General features: G+C 52.5%; 2 protein-coding genes across 2 annotated transcripts in view; one reads left to right on the top strand and one right to left on the bottom strand.

Annotated features, from left to right (window-relative positions):
• The window catches only part of OTOL1 (otolin 1), a 31757-nt gene that overhangs the window by 12385 nt on the left and 4357 nt on the right, over nucleotides 1–15015 (bottom strand). The gene's annotated exons all lie outside the window — the stretch shown is intronic.
• On the top strand, nucleotides 10525–12619 carry LOC135180626 (serine palmitoyltransferase small subunit B-like). Its single transcript, XM_064153241.1, has one exon. It carries the CDS (start codon nucleotides 10571–10573, stop codon nucleotides 10811–10813), a length of 243 nt encoding a protein of 80 aa, XP_064009311.1. The 5' UTR covers nucleotides 10525–10570; the 3' UTR covers nucleotides 10814–12619.

Genomic DNA, 15015 nt, shown 5'->3' with positions numbered 1-15015 from the left:
AATGCCATACCAGAGCCAAGTGTCCCAGCAGATGCCAGGGGATGGGGAGCAAGTCCTCCCTAACTGGGCATCAAAGCCTTTCTATTGCCTTGATTCATTGTTGGCAAACTCCTCCCTGTCCTCCTTAGCAGTGCTCCCTCTCAGTACTGTCTCTAAAGAATAAGCACAGAGAAATCTCCTCCATATCAATGCCCACAGTACTGGGCAGAGGGGAGTGCATTTGTTTGCAGGACCATCTTACACCCCTGAAGGGCTTCAAAGATCAGCAGCAGTGCAGAAGTTCAACCCAAGCAGCTACAACAGCTGCTGTGCTGGAGCTGAAGCCTCTCACGTGAATGAGGAGATGTCAGTGGTAGTTCAAACCTGTGTGTGGAGGCTCCTAAAGAGCATGGCTCAATAGAATGGAATAGAGGTCAGGAAGTTGTAGCCCTTAACTCCCTGAACGTTAGTTAGCATGAAATGGTAGATTTGGGATCCTTCCAAGCCATTCCAAGTGCAATGAATCTCTGTTTGGGTGCGACTGTGTTACCATGCTGCAGGCTTGGGGAACTGAAAGCAGTATTTGGCATAGGGTCTGTGGGAGGCAGGGACACAGAGTGATGCAGCTTCCTTCTGATCCCAGTTTCCCTTGGATATCTGAATCTTAATATGACCAAATGCAATGATACTGAATTTGCAGGGAGGTTATTCTATTGCTCTGCATCCAGTGAAAATCTTTTGGGCAGTATCTGTCTGAATCTCTTAATTTCTCAGTGTTTCTTAAAACCCAAAATGAGTAGAATTTACTATTTCAGTAGACATGATATGTTTAACTTTAAAACCACTGTTGTGCTCTGAGCTGGGCCAGCACCAAACCTGCTCAGGGACGGCACTGCCCAGCTCAGGCTCTGCTCACTCAGGCACTTGCTGAAGCTCAGGGCAGCTTTGCACAGCCAGAGGCTGCTGCTAGCAGGGAGAAGCTGATGCCACAGCTCCTGCCAAGGGCTGGGGGGCACAAAGGTTCTGCCTGACACTTGCTCCTCTGCACACCAAGGGCACTGCCACAGCTGCGCGGGCAGGAAGGCAGAGGGGGAAGCTGTGGGGAGGAGCAGCCTCAACTGAGGCCTCAACAAATGAGCCTCAACTGCTCAGCAAGGGATTGCAGCCCGTGGATGGCATCTGCAGGAGCAAGCTGAGGGATGCCCAGGGTCAAGCCTTTTCTTCCCTGGCTGCTGTCCCAGAAGGACTCTGCCCCTTCTGCCTTCCATCCCCATCCCTGTGTTCCTCAATCCAGCTCCAGAATCCAGCTCCTAAATGCACTTCTCATCTGCTGCTGAGTCCAGGCCAGGACTTGCCCAGTGCCTGGCCCCAGCATCAGTGATTCCAGTGGTGTCTTCAGGGGTTGTGTCTGGTTTGTGTCTGTGTGTCTCTATCTCATGGCATTGTTCTTCTTTCCATCCCAGCTGGGTTAGTTTCTTTCCCACCCATCAATCTCTCTCCCTTCTCCCCTCTCTCTTCCGTTTGGGAAGGCAGAGGGGTTCCTGGAGAACCTCTGTAACTCATCTGGTGACACAGCACTCAAGGAGTGGCCTGACCAGAGCTGAGCACAGGGCAGCAGGACTGCCCTGGTCCTGCTGGCCACACTGTTCCTGATACAGGCCAGGATGCCACTAGCCTTCTTGGCCACCTGGGCACACTCTGGCTCCTGTTCAGCTGCCAGCCAGTCCCCCCAAGTCTCTCTCTGTCTGGTTGCTCTCCAGCCACTCTGTCCCCAGCCTGTAGCACTGCATGGGGTTGTTGTGGACAAAGGGCAGAACCTGGCACTTGGCCTCATTAAAACTCCTGGCACTGGACTGTGCCCATCTGTCCAGCCTGCCCAGGTCCCTCTGCAGTGCCCTCCTGCCCTCTAACAGATCCACACTTGCTCCCAAATTGGTATCATCTGCAAACTCACAGATGGAGGACTCAATCCCCTCCTCCAGATCCTCAATGAAGACATTAAACAGGGCTGGGCCCAGCGTTGATCCCTGGGGACACCACCAGTAGCTGGCCAATATATATGTATGAACAGAACCAATTAAACAAGGAGGACTCTGGACTCAGGACAGTCTCAAACCTTTCCTACTCCTCAGCTCCACTGATGAGCTTTTAATTGTAGGATTTAAGCAGAGTCTCTGCTGCAGCTGCCCCTGCCCAAGAGATGGCAATGTCTCACTGTCAGACACAGCCTGAAAAATCAGCTATCTGTGAGCCCTGCTCTTCTCAAACTGGTTTCTACTGAGAGCAGCAGTGAAGCCTGAGTCTGCAGGGTCAGAGTGGAGAGGGGATACCAAAACAACCCCAAAATCCCTGTTTGTGACAACTGCTGATCTTAAGAAAGCTTCCCATAGCAAACTGGGATCGGAATGAGGAGGAGTAGTCCCAAGGCTGGCTGTCTTTGTGCAGTGTTGTGAAAGAGCATGAAACAGAGTTGAAACAGATAGCAGATGGAGTTGCATAGGGTTGAAGCACAGACTTCAAAAAGGCTTCTCCAGCAACTGGGTGCAACCCAGAGCAGCAGCAAAACAGGCTGGCACTGCTGTTCCATGAGCAATTCCAGACCAGCACAACTCAACCACCTTCTCTAGAGAGAGACTGGGTCCAGCTCTAGGACCCCAAACACAACACAAACATGGACCTGATGGAGAGGGTCCAGAAGAGTCCACAAAGATGATCAGAGGGCTGGAGAACCTCTGCTGTGGAGACAGGCAGAGAGAGTTGGGGCTGTTCAGCCCGCAGAAGAGAAGGCTTCAGAGAGACCTCAAAGCTGCATTTCAGTATCTGCAGGGGACCTGCAGGCAGGCTGGGGAGGGACTGTTTAGAAGGGCCTGTGGGGACAGGCCGAGGGCAATGGTTTGGAACTGGAGCAGGGCAGAGTTAGGTTGGACACCTGGAGGAAGTTGTGCAGAGTGAGGGTGGGGAGAGACTGGCACAGGCTGCTCGGGGAGGTGGTTGAGTCCTCATCCCTGCAGACATTCAAGCTCAGCCTTGCTGTGTCCCTGTGCAGCCTGCTCTAGCTGGAGGTGCCCCTTGCAGGGGGTTTGGACAAGATGCCCTCTGGTGGTCTCTTCCAACCCAATGCAACCTGTGAAGCTGCAATCAAACACTCAGCAGAGAGACATCCTGTGTCCTAGAGGTGGTGTGACTCTCATTCAATCATTTGGCATTTTGTTGACATCCATGGGAGCTCTTCTGGCTGCATTCTCCAGCTGGCTGCCAGGTGCCCTGTGTGGTGCTGGTCAGTGGGGCTGAGCAGACAGGAGCAAACTAGAGGCTAGGTATAACACGAAGGCTGGCAACAGTGCAAGTCATATGTGGGCAGAGGATAGGTCAGTGTCTTGGAGGAAATCAAGATCTTGTAGATGCTCTGCTGAGAAGAAATACAGAAGCCTGCAATAACCAGACCTGCTGGGAATCTTCATCCAAAACCAATGCTACTCTGACTCACAATGACACCTCCTCCTGGATTGTAGTAAGCAGGAATGTCACAACACAAATCTTAGAATCATAGAGTCTCAGAATCAGTCAGGGTTGGAAGGGACCACAAGGATCAGCTAGTTCCAGCCCCCCTGCCATGGGCAGGGACACCCTACCCTAGGTCAGGTTGGCCAGAACCTCATCCAGCCTGGCCTTAAACACCTTCAGGGTATGGGGCCTTAACCACCTCCCTGGGCAACCCATTCCAGGCTCTCACCACTCTCATGCTGAAGAATTTCCTCCTCATGTCCAGCCTGAACCTACCCACCTCCAGCTTCACTCCATTCCCCCTAGTCCTGTCACTTCCTGGTATCCTGTAAACTCCCTCCCCAGCTTTTTTGTAGGCTCCCTTCAGATACTGAAAGGCCACAATAAGGTCACAATAAGGTCATCTTCCAGCAGACTTTCCACAGTGAGCTATTTTTCGTCCACGAACACCACTATTTCTACCTGCCAGTGGTGGTGTCAGCATTGCCATGTTCAGCTCTTCTGCAGGTCAACAAGAAGACTGCAGCTCTAACAGGAGCTCACACACTGGCTGTACCAATTTAATGTCATCAGAGGGACACATCAGGAGCAGAGAGGGATGTTAACAGCTGACTCATGCAGGATTACAGATCTTACCCCAAGCCTTGCACTCAAAGCTGATTAATCCTTTACCTTCTAATTACTGGTACCTGCCAGAGTGCCACCCAGCCCCTCCTCTAGCTGGGGTCAGACATAAATACTAATACTAACATTGATATTGATGAGGATATTTATACTGATATTTATTAAATGTTGATATTTAAGAGGACAAGTGACAGGCTGCTTAGAAACAATCACAAATTCATGGGTTCATAGAGCCAGAGAATGGCAGCAGCTGGGAGGGACCTCCAGAGATGTCTCAGCCTGCTGCTAAGGCAGAGGCACCCATGGCAGCTTGCCCAGGATCACAATGGCCAAGTGGCCTTAATCTCTAAGGCCCACAGCCCACCCCTCACCTGGCTCCAGCCTCCTTTCAGGGAGTTGCAGAGCCAGAAGGTCTTCCCTCAGCCTCCTCTTCTCCAGACTGAACACCCCCAGCTCCCTCAGCTGCTCCTCCCCAGTCCTGTTCTCCAGACCCTTCCCCAGCTTTGTTGTCCTTCTCTGGACCTGCTCCAGCCCTTCAGTGTCCTTCTTGGAGTGTGTGGCTCAAAACTGAACCCAGGATTCAAGGTGCAGCCTCCCCAGTGCCGAGTCCAGGGGGACAATCCCTGCCCTGGCCCTGCTGGCCACACCAGGCCAGGATGCTGGTGGCTTTCTTGGCCTCCTGGGCACACCCTGGCTCATCTCCAGCTGCCGTCAGCCAACCTCCCCAGGCCCTTTTCCATCGGGCAGTTTCCAGACACTCTATCTCAAGCCTGGAGTTGTCGTGGCTCAGGGGCAGGACTCAGCACTCGGTGTCCCCGCATCCCGCAGCCGACCGAGAGCGTTACGCAAGAGCATCGCACGGATGCTACCTCTACCGCAGCATCGCGGGGAAGCCGCAGACAGCTCGGAGGGCGCCAGGCTGGCAGGTGACAGCCAGCCCGCAGCGGCAGCCGCCCCCAGGTGACAGCCAACCCGGGTCCCGCCGCCAGCCCCGGCCCGGAGGCTGCGGCAGCGGCGCGGGGCGGAGCGGGCGGGAGCGGCCCCGGCGGGGCGCGGAGCGGAGCGGAGCGGGCGGTGGGTATTTAAACGCGGCGCAGCGGACGGTGCCGGGCTGGGCTGCGGAGCGGAGGTGAGGGCGGTGCGCGTCCCCGTTTGGCCGGGCGGGTCCCCGGCGGGCAGCCCCCGGCTCGGCTCGCCCAAGGCTCGGCTCGCCCAAGGGCATCGTCCCGGGGCTTGTCCGCAGCGAGGGGACGGCGACCTTGGGTAGCAGCTGGGGGAGAGGCGCTGGAGTGAAGGCCTTGGAGGAGGGACGGCAGCAGTGAAGCCTCCTGCCAGCCTTCCCCAAGGGATGCTGCTGGCCGGTGGCACGGCAGGAGGACCTGCAGCCTCCAGCAAGGTCCCTCTGGACTCGTTCCTGTAGAGCTGCAGTCTGCAGAGGCTCTGCTCACCTCTGCTGAGGCTGCATCTCGAATCCTGGGGTCGGACCCTTCACTCCAAGAAGGATATTGAGGAGCTGGAGCAGGTTCAGAGAAGGGCAGAGAGGCAGGTGAAGGGTCTGGAGAACAGGGCTGGGGAGGAGCAGCTGAGGGAGCTGGGGGTGTGTAGCCTGGGGAAAAGGAGGTTGAGAGGAGACCTGGCTCTCTGCAACTCCCTGAAAGGAGGCTGGAGCCAAATGGGGCTTGGTTTCTCCTCTCTAGAGATAAGGACAAGAGGAAATGGCCTCAAGTTGCACTAGGGGAGGTTTAGGCTGGATGTGAGAAGAAATCTCTTCACTGAAAGGTTCTCAAAGACTGGCATAGGCTGCTCAGGGAGATGGCTGAATCCCCATCCCTGGAGGTGTTTCAAAGAGGCAGAGATGTGGTGCCGAGTGCCACAGCTTAGCAGAAGGATTGGTAGTTAGAGAATGGTTGGACTCAATGATCTTAAAAGTCTTTTCCAACCAAAATGACTCCATGATACAGACTTCCAGAGCTTTCCAGGTGAGGCTGCTGTCAGGAAGATGGTTTGACTTAGCAAAGGCTCCAGCAAGACCAAGCCAAAAGTTAAATGGCTAAGTGAAGAGTGGTGGAGGAGGGAAGGTGAAGGTGCTCCTCCTAGCAGTGTGGTGGCAACAGTCATTGTTTGCAGATTTCTGCTGCTTGGCTCATCTTTGAGTTTGGTTGCTTCCAGGAATCCGTAGGTGTGAAGTAGGTACAAGGGGACCTCTGTGTTAAGTGGGGCTGGGATAGTAGAGAGGAGAACCTCTGCAGCAATTGCTACTCCTCCACTTAGTGTGCATGGTGCTTTGGGGACTGGGTATTTTAACATGCTTTAGGAACTCAGATGCTTCTTTATCTTCTGCTCATGGTTATCAGAGTGAGGCACCAGGCTCTGTGTCTAGAAAGCAATTCTACAAGTCCTTGGACTGACTTCTAACTGATGTGGTTTTGGCAGCGAGATGGAGAGAATATCTGCAGAGGGCATCACATTCTTCATCCAGCAGTAATGGCAGATGTGGTGCAAGGGTGCCTGGAGAGCAGCTGAGAGCTGCAGGAACACTTGCTCCATCACCCCTGTGCCCAAAAAGTCTCCAGGACACGTGATGTGGTGCTCCAGGGGTCTGACAGTGAGCAGTGGATGCTTTGTCCCACGTTCTGCCGAGCTGGTTTGTACTGAGCTTCTCATGTGGGCGGTAGTTGTGCTCCTCGAGCCTGGCTGTGCTCCTGATGTGGGTCTGAGTGGGTATGTCACAAACCAGCACCCCAGGAGGAGAGAAACCCACACAGTTGGGCTGTGGCACAGTACTTGGCTGTGTCCCTGTGGAAAGGAACCATTCACCTTGCCCCATGTTCACTTCTCTACTCCCACTGCTTCCTCTGTGTGTATATAGGTATGCGCAAAGCAGCTGAGATGAGGTATCAGCAGGTCACTCTGGAGACCTCCTCCTTTCTCCTCCATGCCATACAAGCACAGAATGGCAGAGGCTGGAAGAGACCTGCCAAAGCAGGGTCACCCAGGGCAGGTCATGCAGGAACATGTTCAGATGGGTCTTGAAAATCTCCAGAGAAGGAAACTCCACAGTCTCTCTGGGCAGCTTGCTCCAGGCCTCCAGCATCCTTAGAGTACAGAAATTTCTCCTCATGCTGAGGTGGAATTTCCTGGGCTCCAGTTTGTGCCTACTGCCCCTTGTCCTATATCACAGGACACCACTGAAAAGAGCCTGGCCCCTTCCTGAGCCCCACCCTTCAGACATGTTCATAAGATGCCTTCCAGGGCTGCTCTTCCCCAGGCTCTCAGCCGCAGGGCTCTCAGCCTTTCCTCCTCACAGACATGCTCCAGGCCCTTCATTTTCCTTGTAGCCTCTGCTGGCCTCCTTCCAGTATATCCCTGCCCCTCTGGGGAGTCCAGAACTGGACAGAATACTCCATATGTGGCCTTGTTCCCCTGCAAGAAGGTTTCTATCCAGAGGGATTTCCCACTAAGTGTATTTTAAGACATCAGTGAGATCTGCAGGCTGCTGGAGGTGAACAAAACCCCCAAAGCCTTGCTCCTCACAGATAATTTAGACACTAAAGTGCCCAACACTGGCATCTCCAGGTGACAGCTCCACACAGTTGCCCTAACCCTGGGAATTAAGGTCATTAATAAAGAATTAAGATCAAGCTTACTCTTAAATGAAACCTGGTATTCATTATTATTACTGGGGGGGGTGTGTGTGTGCAATGATTTATCTTTTCAGCTGCCCTAATGAGAGATAAGAGGCAACAAGTTAAGGAAATCAAGTTGCCTCTTAAAGCAACAGAAGCTGTTTTACAGGGTTCTCTTCAGGCTTTTTAGTTTTGTCTGAGGGTTTTTTTTTGTTGTTGTTCTTTTGGCTTGGAGGGAAAACTGCTGGAAATAATTGGAATATTGTTTAACAGCTTTAAAGCTGAACTGTGTTCACTTCAATCATAGCTGCTTGGAACTGTCCCATGGCCTCGGCACAGGAAGGTGTTTGCACAACCCAGATGAGTACTTCAAATCACAGAATGGCTCAGGCTGGAAGAAACCTCAGAGCTCATCTGCTCCAACTTCCACACCGTGCCCAGGGACACCTCTCAGCTAGACTCAGCTGCTCAAGGACTCATTCAGCTTGGCCTGCAACACCCCCAGCAAGGAGGCAGCCACAGCCTCCCTGGGCAGCCTGGAACAGGCTCTCAGCACCTCATACTGCAGAACAACTTCTTCCTCGGCTCCACTCTAAGCCTGCTCTGCCTCAGCTCCAAACCATTCCCCCTTGGCCTGGCTCCAGACACCCTCAGCAGAAGTCCTCTGCAGCCTTCCTGCAGGAGCCCTTCAGGCACTGGCAGGCAGCTCTCAGGTCCCCCTGGAGCCTTCTCCTTTCCAGGCTGCACACCCCCAGCTCCCTCATCCTGTGCTCACAGCAGAGCTGCTGCATCCCTTTGATCGTTGTGGAGCCTCCTCTGGCCTCACTCCAGCAGCTCTGTGTCCTCCTTCTGCTGGGGACAGCAGCACTGGAGACAGGATTTGAGATGCCTCATTCAGATCTTATCAGCACTGCCCTCCAAGCCAAATCCGCTTAGAAAATGAAAACCTGAGGAGTCAGTAGAAGAATTTAACTCCTGAAGTTTTTTGCATTAGAGGGTAATGAGAGCCTGTCCCAGGTTGCCCAGAGAGGTGGTAGCTGCCCCATCCCTGGAACCATTGCAGATCAGGTTGCTTGGGGGTGCAACCTGCTGTAGGTGCAGCTGTCCCTGCTGACTGCAGGGTGGTTGGACTGGATGAACTTGAGGAGTCCCTTCCCACCCAAACCATTCTGTGCCTCTAAGTCCTGTTTAATATAGAGGATTTTCCTCTTCATAGGTTTCTGTTTGTCTGCTCTCTACTGCCTGATGATCTGATTACTGCTGCCAGTCAGTGGGCCTGGTGGTGAGGCTGCCCCAGATCAGGAGCTGTGGAGCATTGGGTATTGCTTATGCTTGAAAGCAGCTCTAAATGAATGCAGATGAAGTAGCTTCAGAAAAGAGATGTCATAGCAGGGTCTGGTGTCTCACTGACTGCAGTTGCCTTCAGATGGACTTATTCCCTCCCCTTCCCTCCTGTTTTCCTTTTATCAATTATGCATCTAGAACTGCATTATCCCAAGCCAGGTCTGCATTTCCAAGGCAGTCCTGCTCACCAAGGAAGGCTCTGGGCAGATGGGAGGCAGGGGGAGTGTGTTAGTGGTGAGGACAGAGGCTGTAATTTGCCTTTTACTTATCTCAACCTTTATCATTCCTTTGGAGACTACACAGCCTCTGCACCATGACATCCTGGCTCCCATGGGAGGTGGATGTGGTTGGAGTTATCCCCCTGAGCCATGAACTGGAGGAACCCAAGAGGCACAGGGTGGCTGCTAGTATTGGGTGACAGAGCTGAGTGGCAAGTGGAAGAAGGTCTTTGGTGTGCATCAGAAGGTCTGCTCCTTGGTTTAATTACTTCATACTTTATTCATGTGTCCATCCAAAGCAGCAGTGGTTGGTAAGTGATAGTGATGAGTCTATAGGCTGCTCTGTTATCAGTGAGGTCAGCCTGGGGTATTTTTTTCTCTCTACCAGCACTGCCTTGAGAAGGGAGAAATCGAATGAAATTCAACAAGGGCAAGGGGAGAGTCTTCTCTTGGACAAGAACCACCCCATGGACCAGGATAGGTTGGGGAGTGAGCTGCTAGAGAGTGGTGAAGGGGAAAAGGGCCTGGGACTCCTGGTGGATGGGAGGTTGACCATGAGCTAGCAATGTGCTCTGGTGCCCAAGAAGGCCAAGGGCATCCTGGGGTGGATAAGAGGGCTGTGGTGACTAGATCCAGAAAGGTTCTCCTGCTCATCTATTCTGCCCTGGTGAGGCCACATCTGAAATATTGTGTCCATTTCTGGGCCCCTCAGTTCAAGAAGGACCTCAGGGAACTGTTTGAGAGAGTCCACCCAAGAGCCACATAGATGCTGCAGGCAGTGGAAGATCTTCCTTAGGAGGAAGCTGGGGCTTGGACAGGAGGAGCCTGAGGGCTGCCCTCATTCCTGTTGGTAAAGATGTAAAGTTGAGGGCACAAAGGCTGGAGCCAGCTCTGCTGGTGGTGCCCAGAGACAGGACAAGGGGCACAAACAGGAACCCAGGAGGTTTCACCTGGACATGAAGTTAAACTTGTTTGTTGTGAGGGTGCTGGAGGCCTGAAGCAGGCTGCCCAGAGAGGCTGTGGAGTCTCCTTGTACAGAGAGATTCCAAACCCTCTGGGCATTGTGCTGCTGGGCAAGCTGCTGTGGGTGCCCTGCTTTGGCAGGGGGGTTGTACTGGGTGATCTCCAGAGGTCTTTTCCAACCCCATCATGCTGAGACCCTGAGCAATGGTGGTCAGGCACATCACAACTGAGTCCCAAGTCTCTCTGTGGCAGCTGTAATCCAGACCTCTCTGTCCTTACAGATCCTCTTCTCGACACCCCTGGAAGCTGAGGATGGATATGAAGCGTGTGAAGGACTATATCTACTGGCTGTACTTCCAGTACCTCCTGATCACCTGCAGCTACGTGCTGGAGCCCTGGGAGAGGTCCATGTTCCACACCATCACCATGACTGTCTTCGCTATGGTGGTGTACACAGCTTACGTCTTCGTCCCCATCCACCTCCGCCTGGCATTTGAGTTCTTCTCCCAGATCCTTGGAGGCCAGCCCGAGGGCACAGTTTCCATGGTGAACTGAACCCACCTGAGCAGTGGTCAGCAGCTCTGGCAGCTTGGGAAACGCAACAGCTCCTCCAACTTCGTGTGTCTCTCTGGCAGCTGCTTGGCTGCTCTGACAACCCCACCTGCTCCTCCAGCACCAGGCTTGCTCCTCCAGCATGGCTGAGCACTGACTGCTGCCTGCACAGACCCCGGGCAGTGATGCACAGCCCAGCTTTAGCTGTGTGATATGGAACACATCACCTGGAATGCCACCTAATTACCCAATGTTCAACCAACTTCTGCTTTCAGCACCCTCACCTGACTCCACTGGCACATGTGAAACAGCAAAGGCTCTGTGTGATGGCTCTGAGGAGAGGTCCTACACTCAGGATACACAAAGGAGCTCTGCCAAGAGGGTGCTGTAGCAAAAGACATCATGGTTTTGACTCAGGTTAGAGGAAATCAGGAGAGGAGTAAACCACAGCATGCTTTGTGCGCTGGTAGCTGGCTGTTTATTGATGTCTGGTTCTTTGTAAGTAGGGAAGGAAATTAGAATCATAGAATCAACCAGGTTGGAAGAGACCTCCAAGATCATCCAGTCCAACCTAGCACCCAGCCCTATTCAGTCAACTAGACCATGGCACCAAGTGCCTCAACCAGTCTTTTCTTGAACACCTCCAGGGCATATGAACTTGAAGCCAACTTTTTGCATCCAAATTGCTTCATCTGAGCTTAGATTATAGAATCACAGAATGTTTTGGTTCAAGCCATCCAATCCACTCCCCCTCTAGTCAGCAGGGACATCTATAAGCAGATCAAGTTGCTCACAGCCCCACCTAACCAGACCTGAAATTGTTCCAGGGAAGAGGCTTCCACCATCTCTGTGTTCAACCTGGGCCAAGGTCTCACCACCCTCAGTATTAAAAGTTTCTCTGCCCTGGGCAGCCTGGGTCAGGGCTTGATAACCCTTTGAGGGAAGAAGTTGTTCCTCATGTCCAAATTAAATCTCCCCTGAGGCAACCTGAGGCTGTTGTCTCTCACCCTGTCACTTGTTCCTTGGGAGAAAAGACAAAGTCCAACCTGTGTCCAACCTCCTTTAAGGGAGGTGTAGAGAGCCAGAAGGTTTCCTCTCAGCCTGCTTTCCTCCAGGCTGAACAACCTCAGCTCCCTCACTGACAACCACCACCCCCAGCATAAAACTTCTTGTCCTTCACTCCAGTCTGGATCTCCCTCCTTTAGATTAAACACATCACCTCTGTCCTGTCCCAACAGGCCCTGCTAAAAAGATTGTCCCCATCAAAACTGGCTCACCTAAGAGAAAAACCCATGCTAGAAGCAGCCTTGCAGTTAACTGAAGCTTTCAGGAACAGGCCTGGTTCTGTTTCAGTGCACTCCTGACAAAAACCAAGACCTCTTCTGTCTGCTCCTATTCACCAAAGCAAGCACCAGGGACTGAAGATGCAGAATGGGGAGTGTGGAAGCAACATCTGCCTGAGTGCAGGGAGAGAGCTACTTTATAACCAAGAAGTTGAAGTAATTGCCTGTGACAGCTTCTTGAACAAGGCTTTAATTGTCACTCCACAGCCAGAGAAACTGTCAAGGCTAAAGCACCAACCACCACCAAGCTGAGAGAGGTGCAAAATGTAAATAGCTTTTCAATGCTATTTGCACAGCTCTAGGAGTAAAAATGCATCTAAACTTCTTTGCCAAGCTGCAGTGGGGTCCTGCATGCTTAGAAGGCAGTTGGTGTGGAAGCACAGGCATGTTTTGAAGGCTGAAGAGATCTGAACGTGCATCTGCAGGGTGTTGCCAGAGGAAATAAAGTTTTGTTTTTCAGAAACAATATGCTTGGTGCCTGGCTCTGCTCCTCCTGCATTTCCATAGAATCACAGAATCAACCAGGTTGGAAGAGACCTCCAAGCTCACCCAAGTCCTACCTATCCCCCAGCCCTATCCAACCAACTAGGCCATGGCACTAAGTGCCTCAGCCAGGCTTTTCTTGAACACCTCCAGGTGCTATCTCCATGGGAGGTGCTTGGAAAAAGCAGGAGAACAGCAACAGTTTCTCTTTGGGAAGATCCCTACAGCTTTCTTTCCATGAAAATGCTTTTTGCTGCTGGTGTTGCTGCCTTCTTCAGCTTCTTTAGTAAATGTTACAGTCTGGGGGCAAGAGGAGTCCACCAGGGAGGAAAGAGGCAGCTGGGAATCACAGAGTGGCTCAGGATGGAAGGCATCCCAGAGATCATCTACCCCAACCTCCCTGCCATGGCCAGAGATGCCTCTTGTCTAGACTTGGCTGCTGGAATTGCCTTTTTGATATTTTTCCAAGCCTTTTAATTTCTTTCTAGCAGGGAAGCTGAAATAACCCTGGGAAAATAATACCCAGAATTAGTGGGTTCTGGCAAGAGATTCCAAAGCATTCTTGGCATGTAGCAGAGGAGAGCAAGAAGGGCTGGAGGTGGAAGAGGGAGGAGGTAGGACACCACTTTTGGCAACATGAGATCACGACAGTGCTTAGCAAAACTCTGCTGCAGCTCTTGAAATCCTTTTCCCTGAGGATGAGGCTGTTCACATAGGATGGAAAGAGAGGGTTTGGGCACCCTAATATGGAATTATCATTTGCAGTAACAGCAACAAGGCTCAGGAAGAGGGACACAAGTGGCAGAGCTGCCAACAGCACCAGCAGCTTGGTACACAGAGCACATGGGCAAAACTGCATGGTGAGGGCTGCAGTGTGAGCTCTAGATCTAGAATGGCTCAGGTTGGAAAGGACCTCAGAGCTCATCTGCTCCAACCTCTACACCATGCCCAGGGACATCTCTCAGCTAGACTCAGCTGCTCAAGGACTCATCCAGTCTGGCCTCCAACAACCCCATCAAGGAGGCAGCCACAGCCTCCCTGTGTAGCCTGGGACAGACTCTCAGCACCTCACACTGAACAACTTCCTGCTCTGCCTCAGCTCCAAACTATTTCCCCTGGGCCTGGCTCCAGACACCCTCACCAAACGTCTCTCTGCAGCCTTTCTGCAGGATCACTTCAGGCACTGGCAGGCAGCTCTCAGGTCCCACTGGAGCCTTCTCCTCTGCAGGCTGCACACCCCCAGCTCCCTCAGCCTGTGCTCACAGCAGAGCTGCTCCAGCCCTTGGAGCATCTTTGTGGCCTCCTCTGGACTCACTCTTTTCTGAACACACTATACTCCACCTTGGTAGGGCACTCTTTCCTCCTGCTTCATTATTACTCCATGGTAATTGCAGTTGACTGCTCCACTATTACCTTATGCTACTTAATAGCCCAGGCTGAGCACAGCAGCTGGAAGTTTTTACACCTACAAAAACTCAACTGAAAGTAAGGTGTTAAAAGAGAACCAAAAATCCAGGGATAAATTAAATAAAAGCAGAAGGGGAGATGACTCAGGGCCACTTGCATTCACCCTGGAAGTACAAATGCCTCATTAAATGAATGCAGAGGAAGTTCCATGGAAATGTGAGGAGGATTTTTTTCCCTGTGAGGGTGACAGAACCCTGGCACAGGCTGCCCAGGGAGGTTGTGGAGTCTCCCTCTCTAGAGATACTCAAAACCCACCTAGATGTGTTCCTATGTGATCTGGTCTAGGTGACCCTGCTCTGGCAGGGGGGTTGGACTGGATGAGTTTTCAAGGTCCCTCCCAGCCCCTGACACTGTGATTCTGTAAAGCATGGAGACATCTGTGGGCTCAGCTGGTCAGCACCATACCTCCCCCTGTTTAAAACTCATTTTCTTCATTTCATGTAATCAATGCCAGCATTTCTCCTGCCATAAAGGTTTCCTGCCCAATTGCAAGGGTCACCTCCCAGATCCATTACCTAGGTCTCCCTGAACGGCAGCACAGCCTGGTGGGGTGTCAGCCACTACTTCCCATTCTGTATTATCAGGAGGAGCAATGATCCACAGAGGGGATGTGAGGACCTCCCTCCTAGGCCTCACAAGCCAGCAGCAGTGGTACCCACAGGGCAGGCAGGAGTCTCTGCCACATATGGGGGAAGATACCTCCTTGTCACCAAAGCAGTTGGCTTGTCCCTGCTGGGAGCTGGATCCTGACTCAAATTCGGAAGCTGTGAGTTAAATACCAAATCTGACATCAGTCAAGCCCACAAAGGTGTTTCAGTGTGAGTGCACAACCCCTCCCATCCAACTTCACACTGTGCCAATGCTCCTGCAGCTCAGTGAGGGTATTCCCATGGTGCAGTGACTTGCTGCTGC

This window comes from Pogoniulus pusillus, chromosome 13 (genome assembly GCF_015220805.1).
Source record: "Pogoniulus pusillus isolate bPogPus1 chromosome 13, bPogPus1.pri, whole genome shotgun sequence".
Classification (NCBI taxonomy): domain Eukaryota; kingdom Metazoa; phylum Chordata; class Aves; order Piciformes; family Lybiidae; genus Pogoniulus; species Pogoniulus pusillus.
The sequence above is the reverse complement of the archived record's forward strand: the minus strand, read 5'-3'. Positions and strand labels throughout refer to the sequence as shown.

Bases quoted from the DNA above. Each gene is read 5' to 3' on its own strand.
- LOC135180626 (XM_064153241.1), top strand. From the start codon at position 10,571: ATGGATATGAAGCGTGTGAAGGACTATATCTACTGGCTGTACTTCCAG.